General features: G+C 39.9%; 1 protein-coding gene across 6 annotated transcripts in view; it reads right to left on the bottom strand.

Annotated features, from left to right (window-relative positions):
- Nucleotides 1-19639, bottom strand: part of NFIA (nuclear factor I A) — a 303342-nt gene that overhangs the window by 60125 nt on the left and 223578 nt on the right. For 3 of the 6 annotated variants that reach the window (XM_050962038.1, XM_050962033.1, XM_050962034.1), the window contains exon 7: nucleotides 193-321. The exons of the other annotated variants lie outside the window; for them this stretch is intronic. In XM_050962038.1, the coding sequence (XP_050817995.1) occupies nucleotides 193-321 (129 nt within the window). The remainder of the gene's footprint in view (nucleotides 1-192; nucleotides 322-19639) is intronic. 6 annotated transcript variants of the gene reach the window in all.

A 19639-nucleotide genomic window follows, 5' to 3' on the forward strand; every position in this document is an offset into this window, starting at 1 on the left:
AACAAACAGACCCCAGTAAACAAACACAGTTTTCAATAACTGAAACCTTCAGGCTACCAGTTTTGAAATAGCAAAACCTCTTATCATGTGTGTCACAGGCTGATGGTGACTTTCAGTAGAAAATAATGCTGATTCAGGGTGTGGAGGCTAAAGTTTATTAAGCTGATTCTGGGCTCTTGGGTAAGGCCTCACCTCTGGGTCCTGTAATGACAGGTCGATGATGCTGTGTGAATGCCGTTCCAAGGGAGGAGGTCTGCGAAGGCGAGGGACTGCTGAAACCAGACTTCTCTGACTTCTTTAATGTGGTTGGCGATGGCATTCCTGGCAAGAATGATTGATAAGTGCAATTTAATAATGCTAGGTCATGGAACGACAGCCTATGCATTGTGAAAGTGGGTGCAGAAGCAGCTAAATAAACTTAAAGGACAAATAAAATTGAATACAAGCAGCTGAAAGTTCACTTTTATTTATGATCTTTTTGGGGTAGGAGTGACCCTGGTTTGCTCTGAGTAGTAAGTACTAAAATGCAGCCATATTTGTCCTTTAAATCTGAAGTACAGAGAAGATGCAGCTTTTTTGTTATTATTAATTATTATTTATTATTAAATCCTAACTATGCTTTATTTTTAGAAACCTGCAATAGTTACAGCACTTGGATTTTTACATGTTTTTAAATAGTTAACGCTGCTAGCTAGTCTGTCCTTAACTCACACTATTTTATTGGACTATTGCATGTGGATACTTTAAGTGTGTTGCAAGATCAATACACAAGGAGAGAAAGAAGGAATCTCACTCCAAACTCTGAATTTCCTTATCCTTCCTCAGCTTAGTTAAGACTTGGTTACTTTAAAAGCATTTATTTGTGTGGTTATCTTTGCTTTATTTTTATTTTTTTTAAATGTGCACGTATATATTAAAGTCACAATTACATAGTTTCAGAGCAGTTGCTATACCCGTGAAAATATAGCAGATGCTTCCCGTAGAAAACAGAACTGCCACTGGGGTGAAAACATTTCTATTGACATTATATTGACCTTCAGACTTAGGGCTGGTCTACACTACGGGGGAAAATTGATCTCAGATACGCAACTTCAGCTACGTGAATAACGTAGCTGAAGTCGAAGTATCTAAGATCGAATTACTCACCGTCCTCACGGCGCGGGATCAATGTCCGCGGCTCCCCATGTCGACTCCGCAACTCCGTTGGGTTGGTGGAGTTCCGGAATTGATATAAGCGTGTTCGGGGATCGATATATCGCGTCTAGATGAGACGCGATATATCGATCCCCAAGCAATCGATTGCTACCCGCCGATACGGCGGTAGTGAAGACGTAGCCTTAGTGCAGTGTTAATACGACAATTTGGATTTATTCTTCCACGTGAGCCATTTTTGTTGATATCATATCAACTCTATGGGTCATTCAGCTCTGATGCAATATCAAAAATATTAGTAGAATGGATGTTTTGCAATGGACTCAGTAAAATCTGGGATGTTTAGTATGCTGTCTATACTAGGATAGGTGGATATGCAGTATTATATAGATAGTACGTGTGTGTATGGGTCAGTATCTATATTACTACAGACATAGATACACACACATGCAGATTGTCCACACTGTATTTATAGTTCATTTTCAGTGTATCCATCTATTGACAGATATGCAGAAAAAATGTTAAGTTCTTTGGGCTACAGTTGAAATAGCAAAAAAGAAAATGGATTGTTCTGAATAATGGTAGCTTTATAGTCCCCAAGACATTAATTTACAACACAGGGCAGTGTGCTTGTGCATTGCAGGACTGGAGTCTTAATGGTCCCAATTAAGTTTTGCAGCTCACATATCAGTAAGTTAACTAAAGTCGGGGCATAGGTGAAGTCCCATTTTGAAGCAACTAGTGTTTATCTAGAGCAGGGGTAGGCAACCTGTGGCACGCGTGCTGAAGGCGGCACACAAAATGATTTTCAGCGACAATCACACTGCCCAGGTCCTGGCCACTTGTCCAGGGGGCTCTGCATTTTAATTTAATTTTAAATGAAGCTTCTTAAACATTTTAAAAACCTTATTTACTTGACATACAACAACAGTTTAGTTATATATTATAGACTTTTAGAAAGAGACCTTCTAAAAATGTTAAAATGTATTACTGGCATGTGAAACCTTAAATTAGAGTGAATAAATGAAGACTCGGCACACCATTTCTGAAAGGTTGCCGACCCCTGATCTAGAGACTGTTTTCTATCAAGTGTTTCCCTGGTGGTAGCTGTTTCTTCACAGCAGGAAAAAGTTAACAACTAAATTTTATTTTAAAATACAAGTTTAGAATAGAGGGACTGTGGCACAATGCAACAAAAATGGGATCTATTTTCTCATGATTTACTCTAATCATGATAAAGTCTTTTTGATGGGGGAGAGGCATGTGAAGGTGGGCTGAACTGTAATGTGTTTGAATGAAGTATTAACAATCTTTCAGATGCAATGTGTCCCAACGTAGCCTGCTAATTCACTGTTCAAATGGCAAGGAGAATGAATGTACATTGTGATGTCACAAAAAGGATGGAGCTTAATTAGGGTATGCTAAAAACTTTGGCAGATGCCATCTGGGCATGTTTGGAAGTGATGCTTAAATCACTTTATTTTTAAATGTTTCCCTCCACAGCAAGCAAAGACTCTATGCCTCAATAAAAACAATGGCCATGTCATAGTCCAAGTAACAATTTCAAGTATTTTGCTGTATGTGTGTGTGTGTCCGTCCATGGGCATCACATGAGCACACAGTATAAACATATGTGCACACTCGGTATACAGTGGCCCTTGAGCTTGCACAGAAGTGCAGGAAGGGAGGGGGTATGTAATGAGCCATCCTCCCCACAGTGGCTAGGGGCAATCACAGTACTTATGCTAACAGGAGCACAGGAACAGCTCCCTTTGGGAAACCATTAAATCCAATCTGGGATTCCCTAAAGGGGACAGGACCATGACATCTCCTCTGCACTTGTCCACGGAGCTGCATGGGTGCATCAGGGGAGCAGGCTGCATTACCTTATGGGAGGATGCAGCTCATGTACTTCCTTTGCATGTTGGGGAGCTGAAGGGAGGTACTGAATACAGAGAAAGGGCTGAAATTCATCCTTAAGCCACAGTACAATATTTTGTTTAATTCAAAAACATAAGGGAAACAAGGGAAACAAGCCCTCTTCATGCTCAGAAATTTTCAAGGTAAGGTAAGTTTAATTATTAAATGTTTATGTCCACATTAAGAGAACATCCTGTGTCTGCCTGCATGGGCATACAAGGCCTCAGATGCAATGGAAATGCTAAGTTTCCTCTGTGTAGTGAGGGCCAGGAACTGCAGAGGTCCTCAGGGGCAGACCTCTGCATTGGAATTCAGAGGAGGGAATGAGTGTGTTAGGGCTGTGACAAGAACATGAGAAGTGGGACTGCACACAGAGCAGTTCTACTGGACCATAAACCCATGTTCAGGTAGGAGCAGTGTTCCTTGTATCTTCCACTTTTTGCCATATCCTCTAGCAATGTGGTTATGAGGAAGACACTAAAACATTTTAGACAGCCCATAAACTTTCTTCTGCTCTAGTGCTATAAAACTGCTTAATTGATTTAATCCAACTTTTGTTTAAAACAAAAATCTCTCTGGGCTGAGAACATATGCACCAACCCAAAGCAAATTCACATGACTGAGTTATAAACACCTAAAGCTGAGGATTTAGAATGAAAAGGCCAAATAATCTTGAACTATGGCAGAGCTGAGTGGCATCATTATCATATGGGAAAGGTTTTTATAAGATCACAACAGCTGTAATGTACAAACAGAGCTTCTACTATAAATTTAGTTATGAAATAACCAATGGATAGAAAAACAAATGTTGATGCTGGAATCATAATTAATTCATTATCATCATAATAATTATCATTTTAACTTACCATTGGTAAATGGTTTGGTTTTGAAACAACAGACAGCATTGAATTTTTGATCTTATTTTACTTTTGATGCTAAATTATTAGTTTATTATAAGGGATTGTATCCATCAGATCTCAAGGAAAAAGCAACTGCTTCACAGTTTATTGGAATATGCAAACAAGATTTTAATTATTTAACTTAAACTTGACTAAGAACAGAGCAGGGGATGAACTGCCAGCTCACTTCTGAGCATATTTTGTCCTTTAAGATGGAAGGGGGCAGCAGTAAGTTAGGCAGTGCAAAGCAATTAGCATCATTCACATTTAATGGCGAGCTAGCATGGTGCTCTAGCAGCAAAATTCAAACATTCTATGAATGGGTTAATAAAAGGAGAAATACAGTTTGCATGCAAGAAAAAGGTTTCCAAGAACAAGCCAAAATATGTCCCATTCTTCTAAATTTATCACAGCCACGAGACATCATTCCTGAGACTGCCAGAAATGACTTTTTTTTTTCTTTCAATTTAAAATACCCCCTCTCATTTAGCACCATATGTTTGGTTGATGTGCCTGATTTATCCTGCATATTCTTTAGTCCATCCATTTCATATATTCTTATTTTGTTCTTTCACTAAGTCGTATTTTTCAGTCCTGGTCAATTCCACTTTAGCTTCTTTCAGGAAAGCAAAAGCATATGGGACTGAAGTTTAATCATCCAGAAAAAAATGGCCCAGGTATGCAACTCTTACTTAGTCCCACTGACTTCAACTGGTGGTGTGGATTCTTCACACCTCTAAAAACCAGGCCACTTATTTAATAGTACTTCCCTAACTCACAGGGACGCTGTGAAGATAATTAGATTAAAGACTGAGGTGTTTAATCATGCCATCTTTTAACCTAAGACAGACAGATGACTAAACATGGATTTGGATGCCCAACTTTTGGCACCCACGTTTGAGAACCATGGCGTTTTAAATTTCTTCCACTATATTCCTGATAGCATGGTGGTTTCAGCACACTAAGGACTAGCCTATCACATCAGGCGCAGCTCTGAATAAGGAGTGGTGGATAAGTCGTACCATGCCAGGCGGTATTGTGATGAGGAGTGACAATTAGTTCCTCTTTCCTGTATGCTCAAGGGCAGCAGCAAATTATAATGTCCCCCAAACCAGCTCAGCTGTAGTGGCCGGCCAGTGAATGGGAGGGAGCCAAGCTCCACCCAGTCCTTGACCCTTCCTACTCACATGCTGTGAGGAAGATGTAAACAAGCACTGCCTGAGCCCAGGACTGGGTAGCCCACGTGGGGTCTAAGGGTGGTTCTTACTCCCCCCATTGCCATGAAGTCCAAATCTCTGATGAGCCCTACATTTCTTGTTCAGAGTCACAGATTTCATAAAGACTGGGTCTGATTCTCCCTGACTGATATGAGTGTAACTGAGAAGAGAAATGGGCCAACAGCATTTAAATTTTTTTGACAATTTTAACTGCAGAATAAATGGAAAAGCTAACTGCTAAATTAAAAAAGGAAAATTGAGGAGTTTTGTACTATAAAACACAGGTGGAAATCTAAGTGGCTACCTCAACTTACTGTACTTTTATTCTTGTCATTATATATGTATATAAAGCCAAACATATGAGGCCTCAGCCTGCGCCCATTTATTAAAGGTTTGTCACTCTCTTCAGCGGGAGCAAGAGCAGGCCCATAATGGTGCTAAATGGAACACGATGTGGTTTTTTGAAACCAAATATTAGTTTTTCATTGGTTTTTCAGTTAAAAATAAGTTTAAGAACAGTACACAATAAACAGAAAATTCAGACAACAGAAATCTTGAAACTGTCCGCAGCAATATTTTCTCCAAAGAATTTGTTTTCATTTTCAAAATTAAAGCATTCTGAATTTTCATTAATTTGGCAATTCCTAAACATAAAGCTATTTTGTTCATTCCAGATCATGCATCACACCCTTCTGCTCAATGCACAAACACAAGCGTAAAGTGCTTCTGGTTACTGGAGCCACTGAACTGATGATGAAGTCCCGCAGTAAGACCTTCCAAAACTCTGCACTTCGCAAACCTCCAACCCAAATTTAATCCATGAATATATAGGAATATTTCACGTTCACCATCTTCTAAGGATCACTGGAGCATTGCGATATTTTTAATTCCTGTACCTCCTGATATTTGCCAGTACAAAAAGTACAGAAAAGGCTTCCTAACGCACATCCAAAGAGTCTTAAAATTTCCATGTAAGAGATTGATGTTTATTAAATGAATTAGAGAAGGATGTGTAAGAATTCAGTCCACAAAAACCATTCCCACAGTAAACAGATACCTAGTAGCCTACTTTCCACACATTCTATGGGGTCATTCTCCTCTCACTTACACTGGTATAAAGCAGGAGTAACTACAGTGAAGTGAATGGAGGTACATTAGTGTAAGAGGAGACTGATGCCCTCTTTCTTTCTAGATAGTTATATATCTAATGTGACCTCCATCTAATTTCACTTTAGTATTGTCTTTAGCCAGTACCTTCCTGATAATACACCACCACCATAACATAACATCTAAATCATAACACACAACTCAATAGCAAGTCAGTCAGATTTGTGTTAACTAATTTCCATCTACCAAAACACTCCCAGTAGCTGTCTGACACTGGAATTTCATATGAAAAGGTAAGGGTGCAATAGAACCTTGGGCTTTAGTAACACCTTGAGGTACTATAAAGAGGAATATGGGAGGCTCAAATATTAATGAGGAGTGGACAAAACAAAATATTTGTTTCAAAATAAAAGGTGATGCATGAAGGCAAGATGGCTGTTGAATGAAAGCTTGTTAGTATCTGATATGTTGGAGGAATCATGCAACGACTGTTCATTCTATTGTGAAAATGACCTCAGCATGCCACTGAGATCAGTCAGAATTCTACAGAAGTGTTGGTCATGTAAATTGGTAAGGGGACCCTTCAACTTGTCCTCTTGAGTTTCCTGTAATTTTGATGACCATGGTAATGTCTGTCATATTTGTTACACTTACTGCTAAACAAATTTTAGCAGTCATCAGCTGACACTTGATCACATTAAGTGCTGTATGCCAGTTTACTCTGATTGTAACTCCAGTATGCACACAATACAAGATAGGTGGAAGTTTGCTCCTTTTCTAACAAGTGTACTTTATTTTCAATTGTTTGAATTTCTAGTTGTATGTTTGGGATGCATCTTCTCCTGCGCTCCCCACAATCATTGCTCAATTCCTACCAATGAGTGTCACATTTCATAAAACAAAATCCAGCTCAATGAACAAGGATAAATAAAATAAAAGATCCACATTCTGCCATTTATGAGTTTAGACTACTCTATATGAAAATCAGTTGATACACAATATCAGTTTCTTCTGGATCTATCTATCTATCCACTCATAAGCATAGTACCAGAATGGCTTCCAAATATTTAAGATAATGAAACAATAGAGACATACTAACTCGTCAAAGACATAACAACTTCAATATTCCAAATATAGCAGTAAAATCTTTGTCCCAGTAATTGTTCCAAAGAATTGTTAAAAAGAGATTGATTAAAAAAAAGGACTAAGATTTTCAAAAGAGCCTAAGGGAGTTAGATGCTCAACTCACTCTGAAATTCAATAGGATTCAGAAATTAAAGTCCTTTAGGTCCCTTTGAAAATCTTAGCCAACGATGGTAATGAAAACAAGACCAGATTCTTGTCCCAAATAACGAGGATAAAAATTTCTGCTGGTGTGAAATGATGCCGTTCCATTTACAATAGAGTGGCATCAGGTCATACCAGCAGAAAAGTTGGCCCAGAGAGTTATGCAGTTTGCAATAGGAGTCTTACCATCAGTTTTTAAGCAGATAAGTACCCACTAAAATCAATGAGGGGCTTTGCCTAAAAATCTGTGGTACAACATGGCTTACAGAAAGAACAGGAACTTATTTGTTTGTGGACACACGTGTAACATCATCTGGATTGATTTACATTTGATATGCAAAGCTATCTTCCAGCTATGTTATTGAAGTGATCAGCGAGGTCACTAATAAGAAATACTTCACATACTATCAATTACTTTATAAAATTATTTCATGAGATTTTTTTATTATTTGAAAATTATGAGAAGTTTAATGTATAGCATGAAAAATTAAAAATTTCAACTAAATGTTAGATTCAATGTTAGCTTCAATGTCCTTTTCTATTGCACAGAAAAAAATAAAAGAATCAAAAATGTCTTTAGATATCTAACCATTGAAATTCAAAATTAAGGTTGTTCTGCGGCAATGTTTTATGAGAGTTTTTCAATATATTTGGTAGATTAGATATAGAAGTAGGCACGAATTGCAGTCATCCATATGAGAATATACCTTTATGTGAGTGCTTTGGAGATGGAACATCAATGGCTGTAAGGCAAAAAAGTGCCATTGTAAATTCAAATGGCATTTACAAAGCCCTCTAAAAAATCTTTGCATATGATCATAGCTGAGGTATGATATTTTTGCAAGTAAAAGACCAATAGATTTACGGTTCAGCTATATCTTCCCAAGATGCATATGGATGCTGCATTTCACGTGATACTAAATGCAGTTTTAGTAACCAAAAACAATATGGAACAGAAAATCTGAATCTATTTTCTCAAACACCATTTGTTCCATATTTGTTGACTCTAATAGATCAAATCCATCCATGGTCATATATTACAATGATGTCTACTAACCTCACAAACTATGAGATGGATAAGGGTAAAATATGCAGATTATTTAGACCTATGACCTTACCTATTGCACGATAATGTTTTAAATGGACTTTTACAACGACAAGAATAAATTCAATGTTAGCAGTACTTCTGAAGACTCCAATTCTATATACAATCATTTAACATATTGTTCAATTAATAAATAGATTGTACTTAAACAGGATTAAATGTAAATCATAGCTATTTTAAAAGTCTTATTAAAACAGAGATATGGCAGGTCACATGGTTTCTGCACAATGTGGGGGTGAAGAGTTTATTCACTATTCCAAAGAAATAAGTTACAGCAATTTGAACATGTGCAGTATATCACATTGTGAAAATGGATTTATAGTCATACAGGTCAAGAGTGCACCCAGGAAATTGTTATGTATTGGTATTCAGTGGTACTTGCAAAGTATGAAATAGATCACACCTTAATAGTTTATCTTAAAAGTCAGAGGATGGCAACAGCCATCTTCAGCTACATAATAAAGAAGGAATTTGTTGCTGACTGACAGCTGGTGTGTTCTTTAATTTGAGAGACTAAGTTCCAAACTATACACTGGTGCTCCTCTGATGGGAAGGACAATTTCATCATGATGCTGGTATCATAGACAGAGCCACAGGAAGATTTGGCAGTTTATACCGAGGAAAAAACAAGCACACTACATTTTTAAAGTCCCCATTTCTCTGAGACAGAAGAGTCTGCTAGATGAAATAAAACAATTTTTTTCTGTTTGCAAATCCTCCAAAACTTTGGAGAAGGAGAGAGGTGCTCCCTGGAAAGATATGGAAGTTTCCATGTATAGGAGGTAGGAGTATGGAGGGTTTAATAAAAGAAGAAGCTGCACATTGTAAGGAGAGGGGAGTGCATGGGAGTCCAAGGTTTATGGCAGTGGAACGGGTCCTGAGAGAGAAGAGGCATTTTTGACAGTGAGTGCTTTTGAGTATCACTGAAGAGAACGATTTATGTGAAAGGAATTCCCACAATGGCAGCATACACAGATCACAGCAAAGAGAATGCAGAACATTTATGATGAATATTTTGAACTTATTAGAAGACAGCAGCATACCCTGAGCATGATAGGAGTTTTCTCTTTCATCCTGTGATGAAGTCTGCTGGGGCCAGACAGTAGGAATAAAATCATATACAATGGTTGTGTAAGCACTCCCACCACATTTTTCTCTGAAGCTACCGTGATTCCCGAGAGATTCCTGTTTCATAAGGGAAATTAAAAGGAGATGGGGTGGGGAAAAATATTTTTTACATTTATTGCAGCCTCGAAGATACTAAATGAAGTCCTGGCCCTGCTGAAGACACTGGGAGTTTTGTCACTGACTGCAAAAGGGACAGGATTTCATGCACCCTTAATGATTTGATGAGCTCTGGTCTATGTAGTGAGAAAATATAAAAAACACTTATTACAATATCTCAGCCTGGTCTTAAATAACAAATGACAGTGGCAATCGTGGTTTCTCTGGAAAGCACGATAAGAGAATCATGAGGGCTGAATGCATCCACAAGAGTGCACAAGATACTACCTAAAATTCAAAGCAAACTGCCAGGTACTTGGGGATGTTCCCAATAGGCAAGATACGCTATGTAAAAGTCACTGGAATTTTGCTCCACTCTGGATCACAGCATTTTGCTCTGCAACTGTTACATTTTATTTGAGAATCTGTTTAAACTTTACATGTAACAGGAAATATTCTTTTTTTCCCTGTCCAGGTATTGCCAACAACTTCCTTTCATCTATTCTCCTGACATGAATAAATCCCATTACCATGGTAAGGGCCTGAATGAACAGGGGTGAAGTGACGGAAAGTTTCTGGGTTCCTTAAGAGAAAACTTGTATAAAGCTGTAGAATCACAAAATGTTGGCTGCTGGTCAGGCTTCCACATCACAGAAGATGGACGCATTTAGGCTCCATCAAGCTGTAGCAAATAAGGCTGCAAAACAGCCCATATAGTGAGAGAAAGACCTCTTTACAGTAACTTTTTAAAGTAGTTTATGTAGGACCACTAGGAGGATGCATCTTGCCATTTGACCAAGTTGTTGTCAGGTTTGGCATGGGACAGATTTATTTTTATTGTTAGACACTATGGCAGATAGGAATATAAAGCCCCAGAAAACTGCTCCTGTGGAGCTGCAAAATATGTCTAAGCTGTTTTGGAGGGATTCTGTTTTATGGTCTTTATTTGAATATGCAGACCTGGGAACAGCCTTAGGTTGGTTGACTTTGCCACTTTTTGGAGTTATTCCCCAAGATGTTTCCGTTAACCACATCCAGAAAGAAGGTTTGACATCTTGGTGCTGGCAGGTCTGATGCCCCTGCCACTAAATGCAAATATATTTTGCATTAGTGCTCAACACTGAAATATCCTGACTCTTGATGCCAGGGGGTTAATAGCTTTGAAACATAACAAGCATTCTGCACATTTTCCTGCATACAGGAGGTGTCATCTGTGCTGAAGTGGTCTAAATTTATACACAGGTTGGGTTTTTTTGTTTTTAACAGGAATCTGGCTTCAGATGTCACAACGTAGTACAAAGCAGACAACATATTTTATAAGAATACAAGATAAACTGACTCCAGAAGCCAGTGACAGTCAATGGGAGGCTTTAGAGCACTCTTTGGAGATCTGCATGCAACTATTACAGCATCCAAGGGTTTAGTGATTCTGCTTTTTCTGCCTAGAGTAAGCAGAGTTCAAACACAGAAGCACTCCCTGTGCTATAAGAGTAGGATTGGGGAGTGCTGAGCAAACAGATCAGAGCTACTCCCTCCCTGTCCATCCAAGTAGCTAGGAAGGAATTGTGGGTAGAGGAAAGAGGGAAAGAAAGGAGAAACACCTACTTCCTCCTCTCAGCAGCCCAGGATAGGGAAAGCAGGAAAACTAGACTAGCACAGAGATCCACAGCAGTACTGCAGTTAGGGTTCCAGAAATTCTTTTGTGATGTTGCATCGATAATCCATGACAGCAACAGGTGGGCACTACACAAACACGGTGACACAGTGTCAGAATGTCACACTGATTATTTTGTGCCCTGCTGCAATTCCCACTCATGATTTGGCTCTCCAGATCTTTGTGAATCAATGCAAACACTCAGGATTTTTCCTCATCAATATTAGTGAAAGTTATACACACAAATTCCATATGTACCGATGGCAGAAGACTCCTTAAACTTCATGCTTACATATTTTAATGTTCTTTTAAAGTTGGAATTTCCAATGTAAGTTGTTTTAAAATTTGTAATCAAGTTTGTGCTAAATGATAAATTTTACTTCATGTACAAAAAAATCAGACATATGTTCTTGTATCATCATGTAGTTTATTGATGGCATATTGTCTTTACAATTGTCAAAATGTACAACTGACATAATAAGGAGCCCCTGTAACTTTATTTAAAGCAAAAATTTAAAAAACAATTAAGTTTTACAGAGGAGTGCAGAAATATAATTTTAAGCCTCTTAAAATGGCCTGAACTGTGAAATCAAGTAATGAACACTAGAAAATGTCCTGACAGCTAGAATCAAAGCTGAGACCAGTCAGCATTTTCTTTCTAAACCTTATTATGGCAAACCATTTGATTTTTCATCTCTGTACTCTGTTCATCCCAACAAATAAACCGGCTTGACCTCCACCTGTTACTGAGTGAAGTCTTGCTGTTATCTTTGACTAAACCCTATTCTTTCCCTTCAAAGGCTTCTGAGCCACTGAGAAGGTGGGAAGATACAGCTGTGCACTGATCCAACTTGATACAAGTTGATAACAAGACGGCATTTCACAGCAGAAATTACAAGCAATGAGGGGAGGAGGGGAATGTAGTGCCGACAAATTCTGGAAGGTGGCAACATTTTTCATCATTTCAACTTTGAGATTTTTCATAGAAAGAGGCTCTCTTTTGTGTGATGTTATGAGCTACAATTCAAGGCAAGAAACTTTTTGTTTATTCTACAACAATGAAACTATTGTAATGCCATATATGAAGAGTCGAAGATACATCAACCTGTCAGACAGAACACAGTAAAGCTTCTTTGATATTCCTTAGGCTGAATATGTTAAATAGTTCAATAGCTCAAATATGCGTAGCTTTCTAGGCCGAGAAACAACTAATGGTTATATAATGTAACATTTGCCAATAAGAATATACATGTAGGCTCATCAAACAGCAAGAGACCTAATCAGGGAAAACTATGCAGCTGTAGTCGTCATTTCTTCACAAAATAGTGTAAGAAGCTATCTAACGCAATGACATATCAGAAAAAGCCATCTTGGATAAAGTTGGACTTTTCGTGATGATTAATGCTACATTCAACAACGGAGACAGTGTCTGTCTAATTATGTTAAATCCTTATCTTCTGGGGATTAGAAGGGTGTTTCTGCTCAGTGTCACCCTTCATGACAATGTAATGATAGATCCGTTTACTTACGAGCGCAATTAGTAAAAACTGTACTGTTTTCTTAACTGCCCTCATATCATGAAAATGTTTGGTTTACACCCTGTAGCTTATCTAATATTCTAAGCAACATATTCTGCATATTTTTCTATCTCTGTTAAAAGAGCTGGAATATAGCTTTTAAAATTTTCACTCCACTCACACACATTCTAACTTGGCACAAATAAATAAAAATAATATCATCCTGTGGTGCTTCCTTTTCACTTCAGCACAGCTTTTGGAACTTTTAATACTTAACAGAGCCATTCAGGTTTTTTACTGAAAACTATCCGCAGCCATCTCCCAAGTCTTTCAAATACAGAGAATCATGTCATCGACTCTTGATCCTCATGCTATTATACCAACATACAAGGAACCACAAACTTCTAGAAGAATGTAAATAGTGACAAAGATTTATATAGTGAACAATATAATCTTACAAACAAGAAAGAGCCATGATGTAACATTCTACCAATATATAATAGCTACCTGGTATTTACTAAACTATGGTCTCAGCATTCTTTGGAACACAGATTGAAATGGACAAGAAAATTAAGTCAGCGATATATGGTACAGATCATTTTAAAAACAGGACAATATACCCTATAACTGTATATGTGTCAAAGCACCTCAAATCTTTAAATATGATGATCACATCAAAAGAATGGTTCCTGAGTTTAGTTCTCCTGAATATTCTTACGCCTATGTAGAAATGTGTACACTGGGGCATTAGTTCATTTAGAAATAAGGAGGTAATTATAGACGCCATTTTGTTACAGCCCCTTCCTTTCTCACAAAATGGCAGCAAGCATGTACTAAATACTGACTTGCATCAGACAACCCAATATAGCATCCCGCAGACATAAACAATACTTTTTTCTAATCAATTATCAGTGACTGCTGTCTGCTCTAGTGAGGGAATGACAGAGCAGCACACTGCCACATTTGGTACTCCAGATTAGTAATGGATTTAGGATTCCTAGAGCTATGAGAGCATGTGGTATGCCTGCAATTGTCTAGATACAAGTTTGACACACACTATCCTTCTATCAATGTCATTTTCCTCAGTAGCCAGCAGATTACCAACAGCTTTGTGATATTCCAGGTGTCAAAGAAGAATTAAAACTGGAACAATTGTACAAACAAAGGGACAAAAGATGGAATACATGTTTGTGAGCTCTGCATATCAATTTAATATGTGCAGCTGACAATGATGCAAATGTCCTCAAGAGAGGCAGTAAGATCTGTGCCCAAACATATACACCACAGTTAAAAAGATGGCAGAAAACAGAAGCAGTAGGATTCCCAGCCTAGGACACATGCTGCAGCAGACACAGCAGCCCAATGAAATGATCCACTAGTTGGGGAGAATTTTGGAAGCACCTGAGACAGGGTAGGGCCCCAAACAAGCCAGATGGTACTTTTAGCTGGCAGCAGGAAGTAGAATACAGCCAAAAACATTACAGCATTTCCCCGAGAGTCTGGCAAATCAATTCTTAACCATTTTTAAAGTGATGCAGTCAATCTGAAAAGCATGTCTGGTTTTTTTTAACCTACTAGTTTTTACAAGTAATACGCCTAAGATTACAGCAGCTGAAAGAGATGAGAGAAAAAATATTTTCTCAATCTTTTCAGTTTATTTACTTTGTGCATTAAAACAGCACGTTGTATACAAGTATCAGAGGGGTAGCCGTGTTAGTCTGGATCTGTAAAAGCAGCAAAGAATCTTGTGGCACCTTATAGACTAACAGACGTTTTGGAGCATGAGCTTTCGTGGGTGAATACCCACTTCCTCAGATGCATGTAATGGAAATTTCCAGGGGCAGGTATATATATGCTAGCAAACAAACTAGAGATAACGAGGTCAGTTCAATCAGGGAGGATGAGGCCTTGTTCTAGCAGCTGAGGTGTGAAAACCAAGAGAGGAGAAACTGGTTCTGTAATTGGCAAGCCATTCACAGTCTTTGTTCAATCCTGAGCTGATGGTGTCAAATTTGCAGATGAACTGAAGCTCAGCAGTTTCTCTTTGAAGTCTGGTCCTGAAGTTTTTTTGCTGCAGGATGGCCACCTTAAGGTCTGCTATAGTGTGGCCAGGGAGGTTGAAGTGCTCTCCTACAGGTTTTTGTATATTGCCATTCCTAATGTCTGATTTGTGTCCATTTATCCTTTTCCGTAGAGACTGTCCAGTCTGGCCGATGTACATAGCAGAGGGGCATTGCTGGCATATGATGGCGTATATTACATTGGTGGATGTGCAGGTGAATGAACCAGTGATGGTGTGGCTGATCTGGTTAGGTCCTGTGATGGTGTCGCTGCTGTAGATATGTGGGCAGAGTTGGCATTGAGGTTTGTTGCATGGATTGGTTCCTGAGCTAGAGTTATTATGGTGCGGTGTGCAGTTACTAGTGAGAATATGTTTCAGGTTGGCAGGTTGTCTGTGGGCAAGGACTGGCCTGCCACCCAAGGCCTGTGAAAGTGTGGGATCATTGTCCAGGATGGGTTGCAGATCCTTGATGATGCGTTGGAGGGGTTTTAGCTGGGGGCTGTATGTGATGGCCAGTGGAGTCCTGTTGGTTTCTTTCTTGGGTTTGTCTTGCAGTAGGAGGCTTCTGGGTACACGTCTGGCTCTGTTGATCTGTTTCCTTATTTCCTCGTGCGGGTATTGTAGTTTTGAGAATGCTTGGTGGAGATTTTGTAGGTGTTGGTCTCTGTCTGAGGGGTTAGAGCAGATGCGGTTGTACCTCAGTGCTTGGCTGTAGACAATGGATCGTGTGATGTGCCCGGGATGGAAGCTGGAGGCATGAAGGTAGGCATAGTGGTCGGTAGGTTTTCGATACAGGGTGGTGTTAATGTGACCATCACTTATTTGCACCGTGGTGTCAAGAAAGTGGACCTCCCGTGTAGATTGGTCCAGGCTGAGGTTGATGGTGGGGTGGAAGCTGTTGAAATCGTGGTGGAATTTTTCCAGAGTCTTCTTCCCATGAGTCCAGATGATGAAGATGTCATCAATGTAGCGTAGGTAGAGAAGGGGCGTGAGTGGACGAGAGCTGAGGAAGCGTTGTTCCAGATCAGCCATAAAGATATTGGCATATTGTGGGGCCATGCGGGTGCCCATAGCAGTACCACTGATCTGGAGATATATATTGTCATCAAATTTGAACTAGTTGTGTGTAAGTATAAAGGCACAGAGCTCAGCAGCCAGTTGTGCTGTGGCATCATCAGTGATAGTGTTCCTGACAGCTTGTATTCCATCTGTGTGTGGGATGTTTGTGCAGAGAGCCTCTACATCCATGGTGGCTAGGATGGTGTTTTCGGGGAGGTCACCAATGTATTGTAGTTTCCTCAGGAAATCAGTGGTGTCACGGAGATAGCTGGGAGTGCTGGTGGCATAGGGTGTGAGTAGAGAGTCCATATATCCAGACAGTCCTTCAGTGAGAGTGCCAATGCCCGAGATGATGGGGCGTCCAGGATTTCCGGGTTTGTGGATCTTGGGTAGTAGATAGAATAACCCTGGTCAGGGCTCTGGGGGTATGTTGATTTCTTCTGGTGTTAGTGTAGGGAGTGTCCTGAGTAGATGCTGTAGTTTCTTAGTGTATTCCTCAGTGGGATCTGAGGGAAGTGGCCTGTAGAATTTGGTATTGGAGAGTTGTCTGGCGGCCTCCTTTTGGTAGTCAGACCTGTTCATGATGACAACGGCACCTCCTTTATCAGCCTCTTTGATGATAATGTCAGGGTGGTTTCTGAGGCTGTGGATGGCATTGCGTTCTGCACGACTTAGGTTGTGAGGCAAGCGATGTTGTTGTTCCACGATTTCTGCCTGTGCACGCCGGCGGAAGCATTCAATGTATAGGTCCAGGCTGTCATTTCGACCCTCAGGAGGAGTCCATGTGGAGTTCTTCTTCTTGTGCTGTTGGTGGGAGGGCACCTGTGTATCAGTGCACTGTTCAGTGTTGTCCTGGAAGTATTCTTTGAGTCAGAGACGGTGAAAGTAGGCTTCCAGATCGCCACAGAACTGTATCATGTTGGTGGGGGTGGCAGGGCAGAAAGAGAGTCCCTGAGATAGGACAGACTTTTCTTCTGGGCTGAGTGTGTAGTTGGATAGATTGACGATATTGCTGGGTGGGTTAGGGGTACCACGGTTGTGGCCTCATGTGGCAGGTAGGAGTTTAGACAGCTTACAGTCCTTTTTCCTTTGTAGAGAGGTGAAGTGAGTAATGTAGATCTCCTGTCTTATTCTAGTGAAGTCCGTTTGTATAGAAGTTTGGTTATTAATGAGAGTCTCCAGGTTGGAGAGCTCTTTTTTGATGTTTTCCTGTTTGCTGTATAGGATGCTGATCAGGTGGTTCCTCAGTTTTTTCGATAGAGTATGGCATAATCTCTCACTGTGGTCTGTGTAGTATGTAGATAGCAGTGGATTTTTTACCTTTAGTCCATTTGGTATGATGTCCATCCATTTGCATTTGGAAAGGAAGATGATATCTGTCTGTATTTGTGAAAGTTTCTTCATGAGGTTGATGGATTTCCACTCCATACGGCTAAATGCAGTGCCTTGCATGGTGTCAAGTATCAGAGGGGTAGCCGTGTTAGTCTGGATCTGTAAAAGCAGCAAAGAATCCTGTGGCACCTTATAGACTAACAGACGTTTTGGAGCATGAGCTTTCGTGGGTGAATACCCACTTCCTCATACGCATGTAATGGAAATTTCCAGGGGCAGGTATATATATGCCAGCAAACAAGCTAGAGATAACGAGGTCAGTTCAATCAGGGAGGATGAGGCCCTGTTCTAGCAGTTGAGGTGTGAAAACCAAGAGAGGAGAAACTGGTTCTGTAATTGGCAAGCCATTCACAGTCTCTCAAGGATCTACAACCCATCCTGGACAATGATCCCACACTTTCACAGGCCTTGGGTGGCAGGCCAGTCCTTGCCCACAGACAACCTGCCAACCTGAAACATATTCTCACCAGTAACTGCACACCGCACCATAATAACTCTAGCTCAGGAACCAATCCATGCAACAAACCTCGATGCCAACTCTGCCCACATATCTACACCAGCGACACCATCACAGGACTTAACCAGATCAGCCACACCATCACTGGTTCATTCACCTGCACATCCACCAATGTAATATACGCCATCATATGCCAGCAATGCCCCTCTGCTATGTACATCGGCCAAACTGGACAGTCTCTACGGAAAAGGATAAATGGACACAAATCAGACATTAGGAATGGCAATATACAAAAACCTGTAGGAGAGCACTTCAACCTCCCTGGCCACACTATAGCAGACCTTAAGGTGGCCATCCTGCAGCAAAAAAACTTCAGGACCAGACTTCAAAGAGAAACTGCTGAGCTTCAGTTCATCTGCAAATTTGACACCATCAGCTCAGGATTGAACAAAGACTGTGAATGGCTTGCCAATTACAGAACCAGTTTCTCCTCTCTTGGTTTTCACACCTCAACTGCTAGAACAGGGCCTCATCCTCCCTGATTGAACTGACCTCGTTATCTCTAGCTTGTTTGCTAGCATATATATACCTGCCCCTGGAAATTTCCATTACATGCATCTGAGGAAGTGGGTATTCACCCACGAAAGCTCATGCTCCAAAACGTCTGTTAGTCTATAAGGTGCCACAGGATTCTTTGCTACGTTGTATACAGTCAATGTCACTGTTTAGCCTGTAGAGTCAGTGCTACTTTTGGTTCATGTGCGACTTTCACATAGCAACATAGAGAAAAACACTTTAAAAGTAGGAAAGTGATGTTGTAAAATTACAACTGTTGGCAGAGAGACTCAGTAACATGTGCAGTTCTTAAGACTACTTTAAACTCCTAACTTCCTCTCATTCCCCCCAATTATTAGATTTCAAGATGAAGAGTCTCTTTTCACAGCCCAACAATTTATATAAAACTTTGCATAAAGTTCACTGCTCGCTTGAGAACTTGCACAAGAAGCTTCAGCTGGAATTTTTGAAAAATATATATATTTTTAATTCTCAAAATACCATACAAACAGGGTGGCAGAATCCAGGACTCTGCCCAAAGAAGCAGGATGCTTCCAATGAGTCATCTTGATGGCCGATGTCTGAACTATGTATTGAGATTCAGTAATACTTTCACTTGAGTCCTAGGAAGTTAAATCAGGTGAGCCCAATTACTTCTCAATCTAAAAGGCTGTGATATGTCTCCAAAAAAGGGAGAACTAAGGACAGAGAAAGAGAGAGAATAGAGTGGCCAACTACCACCACAAACCTACCACTTGCACATCTCCGAACAGCCATGTTTAGGTGAAAGCTTAGGATGATGTTTGTAGTTTGTTTGTTGTTCTTTAAGTTAACAATTCAGGCAAGACCCAGGATAGGGTTAAATTTGTACTACATCTAAAATACTTCTCTTCTGTTCAGAGCAGGGTAATGCATTAATGATACAACTACAATCTGCTATAGATAAATGTGCACTTAGAACAGGATGTTTTATATGGAGTATAAATAAAAGGTAATCTATGCATATATAATTGGTTGCAAGAGCTCCTTACT

The sequence above is a fragment of the Gopherus flavomarginatus genome, chromosome 7 (assembly GCF_025201925.1).
Source record: "Gopherus flavomarginatus isolate rGopFla2 chromosome 7, rGopFla2.mat.asm, whole genome shotgun sequence".
NCBI lineage: Eukaryota > Metazoa > Chordata > Testudines > Testudinidae > Gopherus > Gopherus flavomarginatus.